Source organism: Daphnia carinata, chromosome 3 (genome assembly GCF_022539665.2).
Source record: "Daphnia carinata strain CSIRO-1 chromosome 3, CSIRO_AGI_Dcar_HiC_V3, whole genome shotgun sequence".
Taxonomy (NCBI): domain Eukaryota; kingdom Metazoa; phylum Arthropoda; class Branchiopoda; order Diplostraca; family Daphniidae; genus Daphnia; species Daphnia carinata.
The window spans coordinates 10152708-10165961 of record NC_081333.1 but is presented as its reverse complement, the minus strand read 5'-3'; the positions used below and the strand labels follow the sequence as shown (position 1 = coordinate 10165961).

The window sequence follows — 13254 nt, the reverse complement described above, 5'->3', positions numbered from 1 at the left end:
CAGACCCAATTCTTTCTTCTTAAGTCCAACCACATGGAAGAATGTTACAAATCTCGTCATGTCAACGAAAACCCACTGGTGACCGACCTGTCGGTCGATAACGCAACCGATGATTTTATGAGTCACTTAGGATTGTGCATGGTTTCCTCGACCACATGGGCAAATGACATTAATGCCGAGGAACCACTGCGAGCTGACGATTTTTTCTCCTTGTTGGAACTTCAGAGCTGTAAAGGAACTGAATCAAATCGGCAGCGCCCACGTCGGTCCACAGAACCCCTAGTCGCCTCCACTGACCCATTGAAATCCGGAAGTGAATCAATGCAAACTGACGATCCACATGACTCGAACTTCCCTGTTGTCGAAACGACTGATCTCAATTCATCCCATGATTCAGCCGCTGCTGAATTGGCGAGCAACGAAGATATTACAGATAATTCAGCTTTAGTGGCTAATGACATCATCTCGTCCTTCAGCAGCCCAAGAACTGGTCGCCAATTTGGAAGTTCCAAGCACCGAAATGAAAGTCAACCTCTCAAATGAAACGGTGACCGACTCGACTAGCGATGATCTATGCATTTCCAGCCAACAACCCACTAAGCTACCTTATCCCTCGCGAGGTAAGTGGATGCCTGGTCTCAAGCCGCGCGTCATCCACAAGGCCGGCTCTTCGGTCGAATACCACTGTAAGCCGTGCAATCGTCGCTTGACCGGTCGTGTTGTATTTGAAAACATCTTCAGTCGGAGCTACATTTTAAACGGACTGCCCAACAGCTGACAACCTCCGATGATTCCAAGTACGGGCTGAGACGCAATAAGCCGGACGTTGCGCGCGTTGATTTAGTTGAACAAGAAATAGATGCTCTGCAAGATGACGAAGATGTCGATGATCCATGGTGGATAAACAAGCAAAAGAAAAGGGCAGAAAGAAGTGCTCAACGTTGTCCCACCTGCTCGGTTTGGGTACCCAGACCTCATTTCGGCAAGCATTTGGTATCACGCTATCACGTTTCCCGCTGCCGGAAGCATCCGGCTCGAGATAGTTGCATTCTGGAGAACATACACGTGATTGTGTTGGAAGCACCATTTCAGTGTCGGCTCTGTCGCTTTTATTGTCATTGTCATGCAGATCTATTAAGTATTTTAATCATCATATTTTTCATTGGACATCACTTTAATTGCCTTTTTGCTTTCAACACTTAGTTCATTGGAATAGTGCAACAGCATTTGGAGAGCGATCGCGTCGATTCTGTTCGCCGCGGTGGAGGGACATATTTTTTGCAGCTTGTGTCGGATTGGCCAGCTGGATAACGACAGCATGAAAATTCATTTAGCATCGGAAAATCACCTCAGTTGTGTTCGAATTGTTCATAAATCGGTGGCGCTCATCGTCCAGCAAACTGGAACCAATTCACTGTCACCTGTGTAGTTCAAAAAACAGTCCAGTGAACTTCCGCTACCGAATAGCGCTCAATAAACACCTGACGTTGGATCACGCCGTTCCGTCCGATATGCTGACCCAATATTCCAGCCAAACCTATTCTTGTACCTATTGTGATTTCAGCACATCATCAAACTGGTCGTTTACTCATCACCGTTTCAGCTGTCAAGCTGCGCCTAGTGACGAGACTCGTTATCGATGCCTGATCTGTAACCTAGGCTTTTGTACTAAAGCGGAAGTAACGAAACACAGGTCCACACAAGAGCATCGTGATGTAGCTACCAAAAAGCGCGGCTCCTACGGTGCGACAGTGCGACTCCGATCTTGCCCACATTGCTATAAGCAGTTCACCGACTTAGCCAGCCTCAAAAATCACTTCGTGTCGGATCATCCGGACCTTCTTCCGCGATGCATCCGCTGCGGTACCACTTTTGCTTTGAAGCAACAACTTTCAGCGCACAGGTTTGAATGTTTCTGAGTTGTATTTATTAATCGTTGCTATGTTAAAAAAAAAACAAAAAAAACTGTTTCAGACGAGCCGGTTGCCAAGCGATGGAATCGTCGGAGATCATATTTATGAGTTTACGTTTCTTGTTCCTATAAATGCCGCCTTAAAGTTGAGCTTTTGTATCACGCAGGCTGTCCGACATCCTAAACAATCAGGTATGCTATAGTGTTGCGTGCAGTTTTGGTATGATCTCGTTACGGATTACGATCATCTCATTAGGCAAACCTTCGAATGAGAAAGCGGATGCGACGGCTGTTAAGTACCAGTGCCCAGAGTGTGACCAGCTTTACAGTAGCACGGCGGCGTTAAAGCTCCATCTTCAGTCACACACTGGAGAGTTAGCCTTTCGATGTCATTTTTGCGGCCGTCATTTTGAACGGGAAGAAGAACGGCGGCTCATATCCGACAATTGCACGCGCTGCGTCCGACGAACATCAAAGGCCAGTCGATGGCCGCGCGTGAGGAGAACGGACGAGCAAAAGGATGCGATACCCACTTCAAATCGTCATCGTCGCGGACTGGTGCCCATGTTCATCCCGACAACGCGGAATGATCTCGCGTGATGATGAGCACCAATACACGGAATGGAGCCGCCTTTTTCTCAAATGCCCGTTTCCCATCTGGAACAAACTTGGAGGTGGACCGGTGGCCGAAGAGTTGTGTGAGCAGAAACCCGTTCACTTCCATATATATATGTATACACACGTCTCATACAGGCCTCCTCTCGTACAGCCAGGCGGCTGGGAATCGATCGATGGATGTCGTATGTTTGTCAAGTTTGGTGACGCCGTGCTGTTGGACCTTATTTCTTCATCTTTTTTTTTTTATTGGAGTAGGCAAGGGATTTGCTCTGATTTTCGACAGGGTAAAGAGACGGCCGAGCACAACTGGGCAAGGAAACTTCAAACGCATAAAAGAGACGGACGCCGTCCGTGTATTCCCCCCATGGATTGTCAATAGATTTCATTCCCCACCATTCTCTTGTTGTTTTTTTGTTTTTGTTTTTTTCGATTTTCTACTTCTTTCTCTCTCTTCCTTGGTTGTCTTGGCTGTACAATAAAGTCAAGTGGGGAGACTAAAGCGAGTCGGATGGATCAGATGGCCTAGAAGAAATAAGAGGTCAGAAAAGGGCGGAAAGAGTCGCAAGAAATCAAGGCCGAGAGGGACTTTCGGCAAAGTCCTCGTGTATACAGCGTCGTCACGACGGCCGTCGAAGAGAACGAGTATGTGCGCGCGTGTCGTTGCCGCCAGTTGAGTTACGAGGCGGCTTCTTTCCTGGGATGATGGCGATACGGCCGTGCCAGCAGCGCGCCCCCGACGACTGATTTAAGATCGGCGACATCGAGCGTGAATTCTCGGCCGGAGTCGGTGAAGATGACAGTTTGGCTCCTTCCTCTTTCTACGTCTTATGCTTCTCCTCTTTATTCCTCCCTCCCCCCTCCCTCCCCCGAAAACCATATACAAGCAGAATGGCGCACAAGTAGAAGAGGCGAAAGAACGTTTCCATCATTCGAGTTGCCTTCTTTCTCCGAACCATTTCGCCCGCTCAAATGGAAGTAGTAGTTGCAGCATTGGGTACCAGGCCATCCTCCCCGACGTAGACATAAAGAGGACGTTTGCCCGACCTATCCCTTCTCTCTTGGTGGAGGTCAAAAGTTGTTACCCCCCAATTCCTTTAAAAGCGAATCGTCCCCGTTAAAAGCGTCTTTTACTCTACGACGACATCGCACTTGTTTCGTACGTAGAACTCTACCTAAGAGATCAAGTTATGATAGATATTTTGCAGATAAGACAAGAATAGGGATACTTTAATGAAATGTTCACATTTAGCAAACAAAAAACTTTCTGACATGGGCGATGATCTAATACTTTGTTATCCTTCGTGGGGATGCCTATAAGACCTTGGCGACAACCTACCTCACATAAGGTCGTGAAAAACCTGATCGGTCGGTCTTGTTACCAACAAGCTCGTCTTTCCGGAGATGAAGCGCCGGAAAAGCGCCCGGGTACAACTGAAGACCAAGCCAAAAAAAAACGAAGCTAGACAATTTGGCACGAAATCCTTCTTTTCATCTCATTGACACATCCATCTCCCGATTTTCCCGTCTTTTTTGCACACTTCCTCAAAACATCCTCCGCTCTCTTAAAGAGTCCGAATCCAATGCCGATGATCGATATTGCAACGTCTATCTCTTACGTCATTGTCTCTTGTCTTCCTCAACTCGAAAATTATGATGCTAGCGTTATTGCAAAAAGCCTAAAATCGAAAAAAAGGAGCCCTGAAAATAGCATCATGTGTGACGAGCCGTCTCTTCTCGCGCGCTGCCACTTTTATGACGAGCTGCGCCGACCGTCATCTGACGAAAAAACTCAAACCCCGAGTTTCGTGAGTGACTTGACGTGACACGCGGCTGGAAGCAGATAAATTTGAACGAGAGGGGAGGGGCAGGATTCTTTGGGTGGTTAGATCGTGTACTACAGCCTTAGAAAGAAAGGTAGAGCGGATGAAATTGGGCTAGCGGCATCGTTACCATGCACGGCTGAACTTTTGCGTCCCTCACTCCCGCGACTGAAAGCCCGTAAATCAAAGTGATGTCTCGCCAGCAGCAGCACCGGCAGCGCCAGCCGAGGAATAAGAAAAAGAGAAAACTCGATAGGAAAAAAAATTAATATTTGATACAATAAGGAAAGAAGTGTAGCTAAGGGACGAGTTATGTATCGTTTCGGGCAAGCATCAGCAAGTTCGCTTTACCGAACAAACTGGTGCCAAATAGCAACAATGGAGAAACTTGTATTGTTTAAGAAAAAAAAATACTATGCTTGACTCGTCAGCAGCTAAAATACTACAGTGCCGAGATAGTCAATGACAGATAGAGTTTTAGCGTTTTTATTACCCAACAAATATTGACGCGCTAGTATAATACAGCGCAATCGTGCTACAGCCCAATATTTAATGTGTAAAATAAAACAGCTGCGTTGACGAGAAAACGAATAATTTTCCTGGAATCAGCGTTTAATTTTGAATAAAACGTAATTTATTACAGAATTCTACATAAATTCTGAGTATGTTGTGTGATTTTTAACGTATTCCAAGAGATTTAGATATTTGGCTGATTTTGACAAAAGTGAGAAGTCTATAGCCTTCCCACTTTTTCATTTTTCGCCAAAATCTAGATATCGTTAGAAATACATTATTTCGATTCAAAATTAAAGGGAAATCACGAATATCTACTTTATTTTTACGTAAAACTTGCGGTTTTAAAAATAAACGCAAAAACGGGTTAACACAGTTGTGCGCTAGTACGTTCTGGCGCTGAAGTTTTACATCTCATTTATTAGATATATTTCAAAAGCAATATATTTTACGAAAAGAAAAATCATTTCTTCTGAATCAGCATTAAATTCCGAGTATATTGTGTGATTTTTAACGTATTCCAAAAGATTTAGGTATTTGGCTCATTTTGACAAAAGTGAGAAGGCTATAGCCTTCCCACTTTTTCATTTTTGGCCAAATTTCAAAATAGGCTTAAAATACATGTTTTCGATGCAGAATGATTTACAAATCACGAAAACCAAGTTTATTTTTTGATTGGTGTTATAGTTTTTGATTTAAACCTTAAAAAACAAGGAATTCGGTCTTATTTTGTCAGGCTTATTTAGTCGGGCATAAAATTTCTATTTATTTTCCTATTTAAAAAATATATCATTAAATCTTCATAACTATACATTATTTAGATTCAAAATTCAGCAAGGAATACGAAAAGGAATTTTGTTTTTACGTGGAGTTTATGGTTTTTGAGTAATACTGCATGTATGGAGAAAAACTGTATCGCTCTAGCGCTGTTGCGTACTGGCGCGCTAGTTTTTAACATTCATCACTAATATTCGGTGTAAAAATGACTGACTTAATGAAACAAAGAACAATTTTCCCGTAATCAGCATTCAATTTTAAGTTTATATTGAGAGATTCAACCAATTCCAATGGGTGTCAATAAGGAGTGAAAGAAATTTTAAGCCCGACAAAATAAGCCCGACTTTTCCATTAATTTTGTATTTTTTTTTTAATCTTCAACTTAGCATTGAATAGATGTGCTTTAAATTTAAAATAAATGAGAATCACAAAAATTGACTTCCTCTTTTTCATGAGATCAGAAATTTCAGAAATAAACAAAAAAATTATTTTAAAAAGCTGGCGCGCCAGTACGCTGCGACAAAGTCGTGCTGACGCACAATATACAATATATTTTAAAAACAGCTGCTTTTACGAAAAACCGAATAATTTGCCTGAAATCAGCGTAAAATTTTGAATAAAATGTGCAATTTATTATAGAAGTCTAACTTTTTTCATCAAATTTTTGGGTTTGAAAATAAGCCCGAGAAAATAAGCCCGGCTTTTCGGCCAATTTTATACTTTTAAAAAAATCGTTGGCAGTAGCTAAAATATTAAAGTGTCGATATAGTCAATGATAGATAGGGTTTTAGCATTTCTTTTTTGTCCATTCAGTATTAATAGATTATTTAAAGGTCGACGTGATGTGAAAAACTGAATGGCCATTTCCATTTGTAATGAAGCACTCACACTCGATAGTCATCCGCCGTCACGCGCGGATCTTGATGAAGCTTCCATCCAAGCTTTTTTTTATATATTATTTTTCCTTTTTTTGCTTTTAATTTTTTTTTTAGCCTGAGAGACAAAACGAGCAACTTTTATCCAGAAGGAAATTTCCTTCAGAGGAATAGGAGCTATGCAAATGAAGCACGAAGACGGGTCATAAATCGCTCCACATCTAGGTCGGCTCGACATGTTTACCGAATGTTGTTGCAGAAAATAGTACGGCCGTGAGCGTGTGTTGTTCCCGCACATCCTTCAAACTCGATATCGTTGGCCTTTTCCTTTTTTTTCCGAGACGCAAGACTTGGTTGCGTGCTGATGATGCCAGTCTTGCTTCTTTTTCCTCCCCATCCTTCTTTTCTTGTTTTATTAGACGACGTAGAGGCCATGTCAAGTGTGCACGCATGTATATTCCGGCCTGCTCCGTCATACAAACGGCCTTATTTCGGGACTACTTTCTTTCTCGGTCGTCGTCTTCTCTCAGTCGGGCGGGCGGCTGGCATCTCGCGCGCAATTTATGGACGGCTGTGCAGACGAGAGTAACACGTCCGTTAGAGCGACACAGCAGCAGGTCACATAAATCAGGATGGGGTAACGCCATAAGAGGACTCAAGACGTTCCGTCGTCTACAGAGAAAACAAAAACTTTTAGCCCCAGAGCATCACACAACTGTCACAAGTTTCCGTTTCCCCGGCGAACGTCAATATCTACAAAGAATATCCTCTTTACTCGGCCGGCTAAACTGCAATGCGTCCATCGTTTCCCTGACAAGGACGTATGCTTCTATGGTTAAGACTTTGAAACACAACCACTCTTCTTGTTTATAAATGGTTTCTTTTTTTTTCTACTGGCCTCTATCGAGTACCAAGAGAGGAGGGGGTCTCGAGGCTCTCAGCATAAAGCCATCATCAGCGTCAACTGTCGCCGGCCAAGTCCGTAATAAATAAGGCGACACCACTCGATCGCTCGAGGGACCGGTGGAAGAAGGCGAGACGCTCTCTGTTCGAGACAGCACAAAAAGATGGGCATTCATCACTTCTAGAATCTTGCTCGTCGATCCCGTCATGGTTGGCCATTTTTCTTTCCGTTTCTCATCTCGCTCCATTCCGTCAACTCTCTTTCCCCTTTCCTTACCAAAAAGAGTTAGAAGTGCCGAACGACGAAACGACACGATGGGGACGAACTGTGTCGTTTACAGCAAAAGTTTAACCCTTTGCCAACTATCATTCCAGCGGATTTCTTCTTCTTTCCCTTCCATCAAAGCTATTTGCATTCGTTTTACAACCTCTCCTGCAAAGCTCAAACACACTCGACACCCGTACAAACCTTTTGCAGCAATACGACAAGGCTAGTAGAAATAGGTAACAGAACGAGCGAAGACGGGGTTGAAAGACGAATGGCTCTTTATCAGACGATTTGCGTCATCCGAGATTTACGACCGGCGGCTGCCGCATTCAGCCATATTAAAAAGCATAACTGCGACTCTGGTATGCTGTATCGTCGTCCGACCCGTCTGCTCCGTGTCAACACCGTCACTACTCGTCTCTTTCCTTAAGCTACAGAGACGAAAATAAATTCTACCACCATCCCTGGCGTTCAAGTGGGTGTCGCAGACAAAAATGAATGAGATAGTTAGTGTCGATGGCAACACAGTAACAAGTTTTTCTTTCAAGAGTTTAATGTCGAAAAAACGAGGAAAAAAAACAAATCGAATCAATAATAAGGGAGGCTCAAAGCTGCTCGCTAATTGTGGGAGGACATCCAAAGTATCCATCTAATTGGGTAAAAAAAGTGTTGATCGAAACGAGAAATAAAAAAATTCAGACAAAATAATACGAAAAGAAAGGATAGTCAGCTAAAAATCGTCTAAGTTCTGGATAGGGAGAGGAAGACGGATTCCTTGTCACACACACACACGAAAAGTTACGATAATGTGGGGTGAAAACATGTGGAAGGGAAAATGCGATTATCCGAGGGGACGAAGGAAGAACACCACACGGTAAAGAGCTTGAAGATAAGTCGGCAGGAGGAGGAATGAGGACAAGTACACATGTTACGGATGGAACATGCAGGTTAATCATTGAAAACGGACAAGGACGACCTGCGAAACTACCAGTGCAAGAAAAGGAAAGAGGAGCGTCGTGGTGGATATGCAAGGAGTTTTGTAGTGATTAAACTTTTTCAACTTTCGCTTTGCAACCACTTCAAAGGTCGGTGTCATACCAAGCGGCCTGGGCATCATGGGGCGGTTGGGGAGGGTGGCCTGACCCATATGATTCAGAGGATCGAAATCCAAATCGGAACCCATGTGATCTACCGGAGCGTAATTGTTGGACTGGATGGGAAGACCCATCGAATGCCCCATATTCATGCCCATGCCCATGGTCGGAGAAGTGGCAGAAGGTGGTGGGCCGCCATGGTGTGAACCGAGCTCCAATCCCTGCATCGATTCTACGGGTAGGGCGTCATATCCTACTCGGTTAAAAACAAAAAACAAAACAAAAGCAATGAATACCAATAATTTGGAGAAAAGCAAAATATCCCTCGGCTTAGACACTTCCGGGCTCCAATCGTGTTTATCAATGTATGGATTAAACAATAACTAATAAAAGTGTACCTTGACGGTAGGACCTGCCTCCATCTTGGTTGGAGTGGACACTGGGTGGGCCTTGCCCATACGGACCTTCGTATGGCTGGTCAGGTGCAAGAATATCCTGCTTGCCGGGTTGATCAAGTGAACAAAAATGAAAAATCATAAAAAAAAAACGTTGGTTTGAAAAAAAAACAAAATAACAGCGGGTGATAATTGACTGGCAACGGAAAAGGCAATAAGAAGCGTTTAGGATACATTCAAGTTCATGCTAAAATCATTCCAGGAGGCATGCGAATTAGTGCCTCACCTTGGTTTAGTTGTCTGGTTAGTTCTGATTAAACTTTTCGGAAGAAAGAATGGGCAGGGGATTATGGTAAGTAAGATAAGTATCGTGTTATTCGAAGAAAATGCAATCAAACCTGAAGATCGGGAGGCATCAAAGGCAGATCTCCGTTCCACAAGTGATGGTCTTCACGGAACAAGGAGTTGGTCAGCTCCATAGATAGCCTCTTCTTGTAGTCTTGTGGCTTGTCTTCGGACATGCGGAAGAGAACAGCAGCTGCGTATGTAGCTACATGGGAAAATGCATTAGAAAACCGCAGTGTCTCAACGACTGAACTGGCCACTTACCCACACCCTCATTGCGAGAATGAAGTAATTCAGTTAAGGGAGCCGTTGCGCCTTCTTGTTCGATCATGTCTGCACCTTCCTTATCAGAAGCAAGTTCACAAAGCACGCCAGCGGCCACACGCTGGATATTTTCAATCTCGTTGTACAACAACTATCGATTCAGAATAAATAAATTAGATATCCTGTGGAAATCGGGGGGAAAAACACAAGAAATAAAACTTGTGCACTATTACTCACCTGGACGAAAATGGGTATAACGCTTAAGCCCCGGATAACGGCTCGGTTGTGGGATTCTCGAGCAAGAATGTGAAGGGCGCCAACAGCGCCTTCGACGATTTCTTCCATGCGCACGCCATCGGCATAGGAGCCTTGGGGTTGACCACTGCCTGAACTGACAACTGACGAGCGCTATATACCAAACGGTTGAGGATAGAAGGTTGCCCAAACGAAGAAAAATAAAATTCACATACTCTTTGAATGTCCTGGAAAGCACGGATCAACAGTTGCACCAAACGCGTAATCACTCCTTGTTCTCGCAAGGGGGCGTGATTGGCAGGACAGAGAGCCAAATTGCGAACCAACCCGATAAGCGCTGTAAAAGGATATAACTGAATAGATGAAAAATGGCGAAAGGTTATACAATTTTACCTTTAATCAGCGGCCAACGGGAAGGAGGTTGCAGCAAACGTACAATAACGGGCAGACCGCCACTGAGACGAACAGCATTCTGAGCCATTTCAGCTTCAGCATGGCGTGAAGTCATGTGGCGCAGAGCACATATCTTTAGTATGAAATTAGACGCAAATAACATCATGATTTATACATAGCTATAAATAGAAAAATTACGGCAGGTTCGGTAATTTCTTCACGATCGCCAGCATGGATAATGGTGCGAACCAGCGCTTCAATACCGCCGACTTGGCACACAACTGTTTTGTTGCGCTGATTGTTACAGGTCAAGTTGGAGAGAATGCCGGCTGCACAGGTTATGACGTTAACATCGCTGGAAGCTAGCAACTGGACAAGTCCTTGTAGAAGTGTTTCCAAACCTTCTTGCTGTACATTTTGTTGGTAAAATGTTAAATACACGCCAAGTTGCTTTCCTGTGTGTAAGACTAACCTGTTTAGTAGCAGCGTCGGAAAGATTGCGACAAGTCCACAAGCAGTTTTGGACCAAGCGATGACTCTGGTGACCCAAGTGCATAGCCAAGGCTTGCATGCCTCCAGCTTCAACAATCGCTGGTTTGTTGCTCGAGCAAACGGACAGTACTACCGACATCCAAGGTGCATAATCTATCATAAACTCAAAAATAGAAAACGCGTTTAAAGAATACCTTTCAAAACTCGCGATGTGGTCCAGAGAAGTTTTTCGTAAGTGTATGAGCGAAGAATTCGGACAAGTTCCATCGGTCCCTGAGACGCCAAGATGATCAATTTGGACTCTTGATTTCCGTACGCCAAAATTTGAAGACAGTCAGTCACGATGGCCAAGAATTTGACATTGTTGCGCTGGAGGAGAGCGACCATCTTCTGCAAACCACCCGCCAGACGGACGGCCATCTTTGAGCCTTCTTGATGAAGCAGCAAGTTGTGCAGCGTCGTGATGGCGTAAAACAGAACAGATTCCACAGGCGAACTATTGGGGATGATTCAAGATTTTCATAGGGAAGAGTGACGGAAGGAAAAATAAAATAATAATTATAGAAAAAGAAAAAAAAAGAAATTTATTTTTAGAGACTGTCACTTTTGAGGGTTGATAAATGAGATAATACCTCAACAGCTTCACCAATGCTGGAATTCCACCCGACTTAAAAATAGCCAACAATCCTTGGCGATGATGGGATAAGTTGTGCAGTGTTCCAACAGCGCCCTTGGTTGTTTCTAGATCGTTACTGTTCGACAATGCTCGCACAAGCGCCGCGATCATCTAAAGTGAATCGGAAATGCATTATGAACTTGGAAAACAATTTTAAAGACGTAATAGAGTAGTAATGAATCATAGAAACTTTGGTTGCCTGTGGGCTATTCATGATAGCATGGCGGGACGCTTCCTTCTTGGAGAGTTGATGAACCATCATTGCAGCATGCGATACCACGACCTGATCTTCATCATTCAGTAGCTTAATCAACTCTGGGATAGCTCTTGTTGCAAGGTCGGCATCATCCTGCAACATATGCATAATTTCAAGTCATAAGTTAAGTTTCAAGTTTCAGAAAATCACAAACCTGATAATTGATCAAGTTCACCACGGCATGTTTCAGCATTTGAGAGGGTTCGGCCAAACGCTGAACAGCAGTTGGCTGAGTGTTGTCAAACTGGGTTGAGGGAATTTCCATTCCTTCATCCAATGTTTCAGGAAACATGGCTGCACGAATACGCTGGGAGCGAGTTTGGTTCAACTGAGCATTCATATCTATTCAAAAGCATTAGAACCAAACTTCATAATTGATAGAAACACTAGAATTCACCTTCAACTTGATCTTGTGTGTATCCTGCTGAGTAGCCAGATCCCCCCATATTCAACATAACCCCTCCATCGGAAGTGTCCATTTCATCATCTCCACCTCTACCAGACAAGGATGGAGCCTTAAAAAAAGATTCAAATAGTTTTATCACAACCATTTCTACAACAAACAAGTACAGTGAGTGGTGGTATATACCTGAGTAGTTGCTCCACTGTGGATTCCAGAATCTCCAACATATCCAGGTTGTCCAACTCCCTGCCACATAAGTGTCTGTTCTTTCACGCTGGGCATGGGAAGATCAGCAGGGCTATTGCTTACATATTGACCGTGTGACACTGGACATCCAAGTAAGCATTTTAATTGATTTAGTTAACCATAATGAAAGAAATTTCATACTTGGCCTCCCTTGTGCCTGCATCTGATAACTCATGATGCGGCGTGTTATAGAGCACTATTGCAACGAAAAAACCTCTGAAAAACGGGACAAAAAAGGGGGTTAGAAACTTTGCATCGAACAAAGTGTCGCAACTGGGATAGGAATATATACACATTGGTTTGCCAGCTTAGGATTCGATAGAACGAATACCCATTCTGATCTGAATTATTTTCAATGAACGTAGTTCCAAATGAACACAAAATTGAAATTAATGACAGTTTTGTAACATATACCTAGGAATTTAATGTTGATAACAATATTAATGGAGCCACACCTGCGCCCGCGATCCGACAACAGAGACCTGCTTCTCAAGTACTGACGCTTCTGAAACAAACCACTAAAGATGGCGGCTACTGATGGATCTCTTTAGTCAACGTTTTTTTTTGTTCAATTGTTATTGTAAAAAAAATCCGAAACGTTAAACTTCCACAATTAATAATATTTCTTAAAAAATATTTTGATCGTAAGCTTAAAAGAAAAACATTTAAAAAATCATACAAATTTTAAGAGCAGCGGAGGGATACATCGCTGTATTGAGACATGACAACATACTCAGTTTGCTAGGACT

General features: G+C 43.3%; 1 protein-coding gene and 1 pseudogene across 2 annotated transcripts; one reads left to right on the top strand and one right to left on the bottom strand.

Moving 5' to 3' along the window:
• Positions 1-2925, top strand: part of LOC130688136 (zinc finger protein 311-like) — a 3642-nt pseudogene extending 717 nt beyond the window's left edge.
• Positions 2926-7392: 4467 nt separating this feature from the next.
• LOC130688139 (armadillo segment polarity protein-like) lies at positions 7393-13039 on the bottom strand. Of its 2 annotated transcripts, XM_059494432.1 has the most exons (17): positions 12903-13039; positions 12647-12701; positions 12446-12585; positions 12254-12371; positions 12011-12198; positions 11800-11949; positions 11557-11711; positions 11119-11420; positions 10905-11053; positions 10631-10840; positions 10433-10565; positions 10255-10376; positions 10022-10192; positions 9785-9935; positions 9574-9725; positions 9179-9275; positions 7393-9033 (listed from the first exon to the last, which is right to left on the bottom strand). In XM_059494432.1, the coding sequence occupies exons 2-17, from the start codon at positions 12678-12680 to the stop codon at positions 8639-8641; spliced, it is 2667 nt and encodes an 888-aa protein (XP_059350415.1). In that variant the 5' UTR covers positions 12681-12701; positions 12903-13039; the 3' UTR covers positions 7393-8638. The 2 variants fall into 2 exon arrangements, with proteins under 2 accessions (XP_059350415.1, XP_057367108.2); XM_057511125.2 differs by lacking the exons at positions 12254-12371; positions 12446-12585; positions 12647-12701; positions 12903-13039 and having other exon boundaries at positions 11791-11949; positions 12011-12217.
• Between the last annotated feature and the right edge of the window lie 215 nt (positions 13040-13254).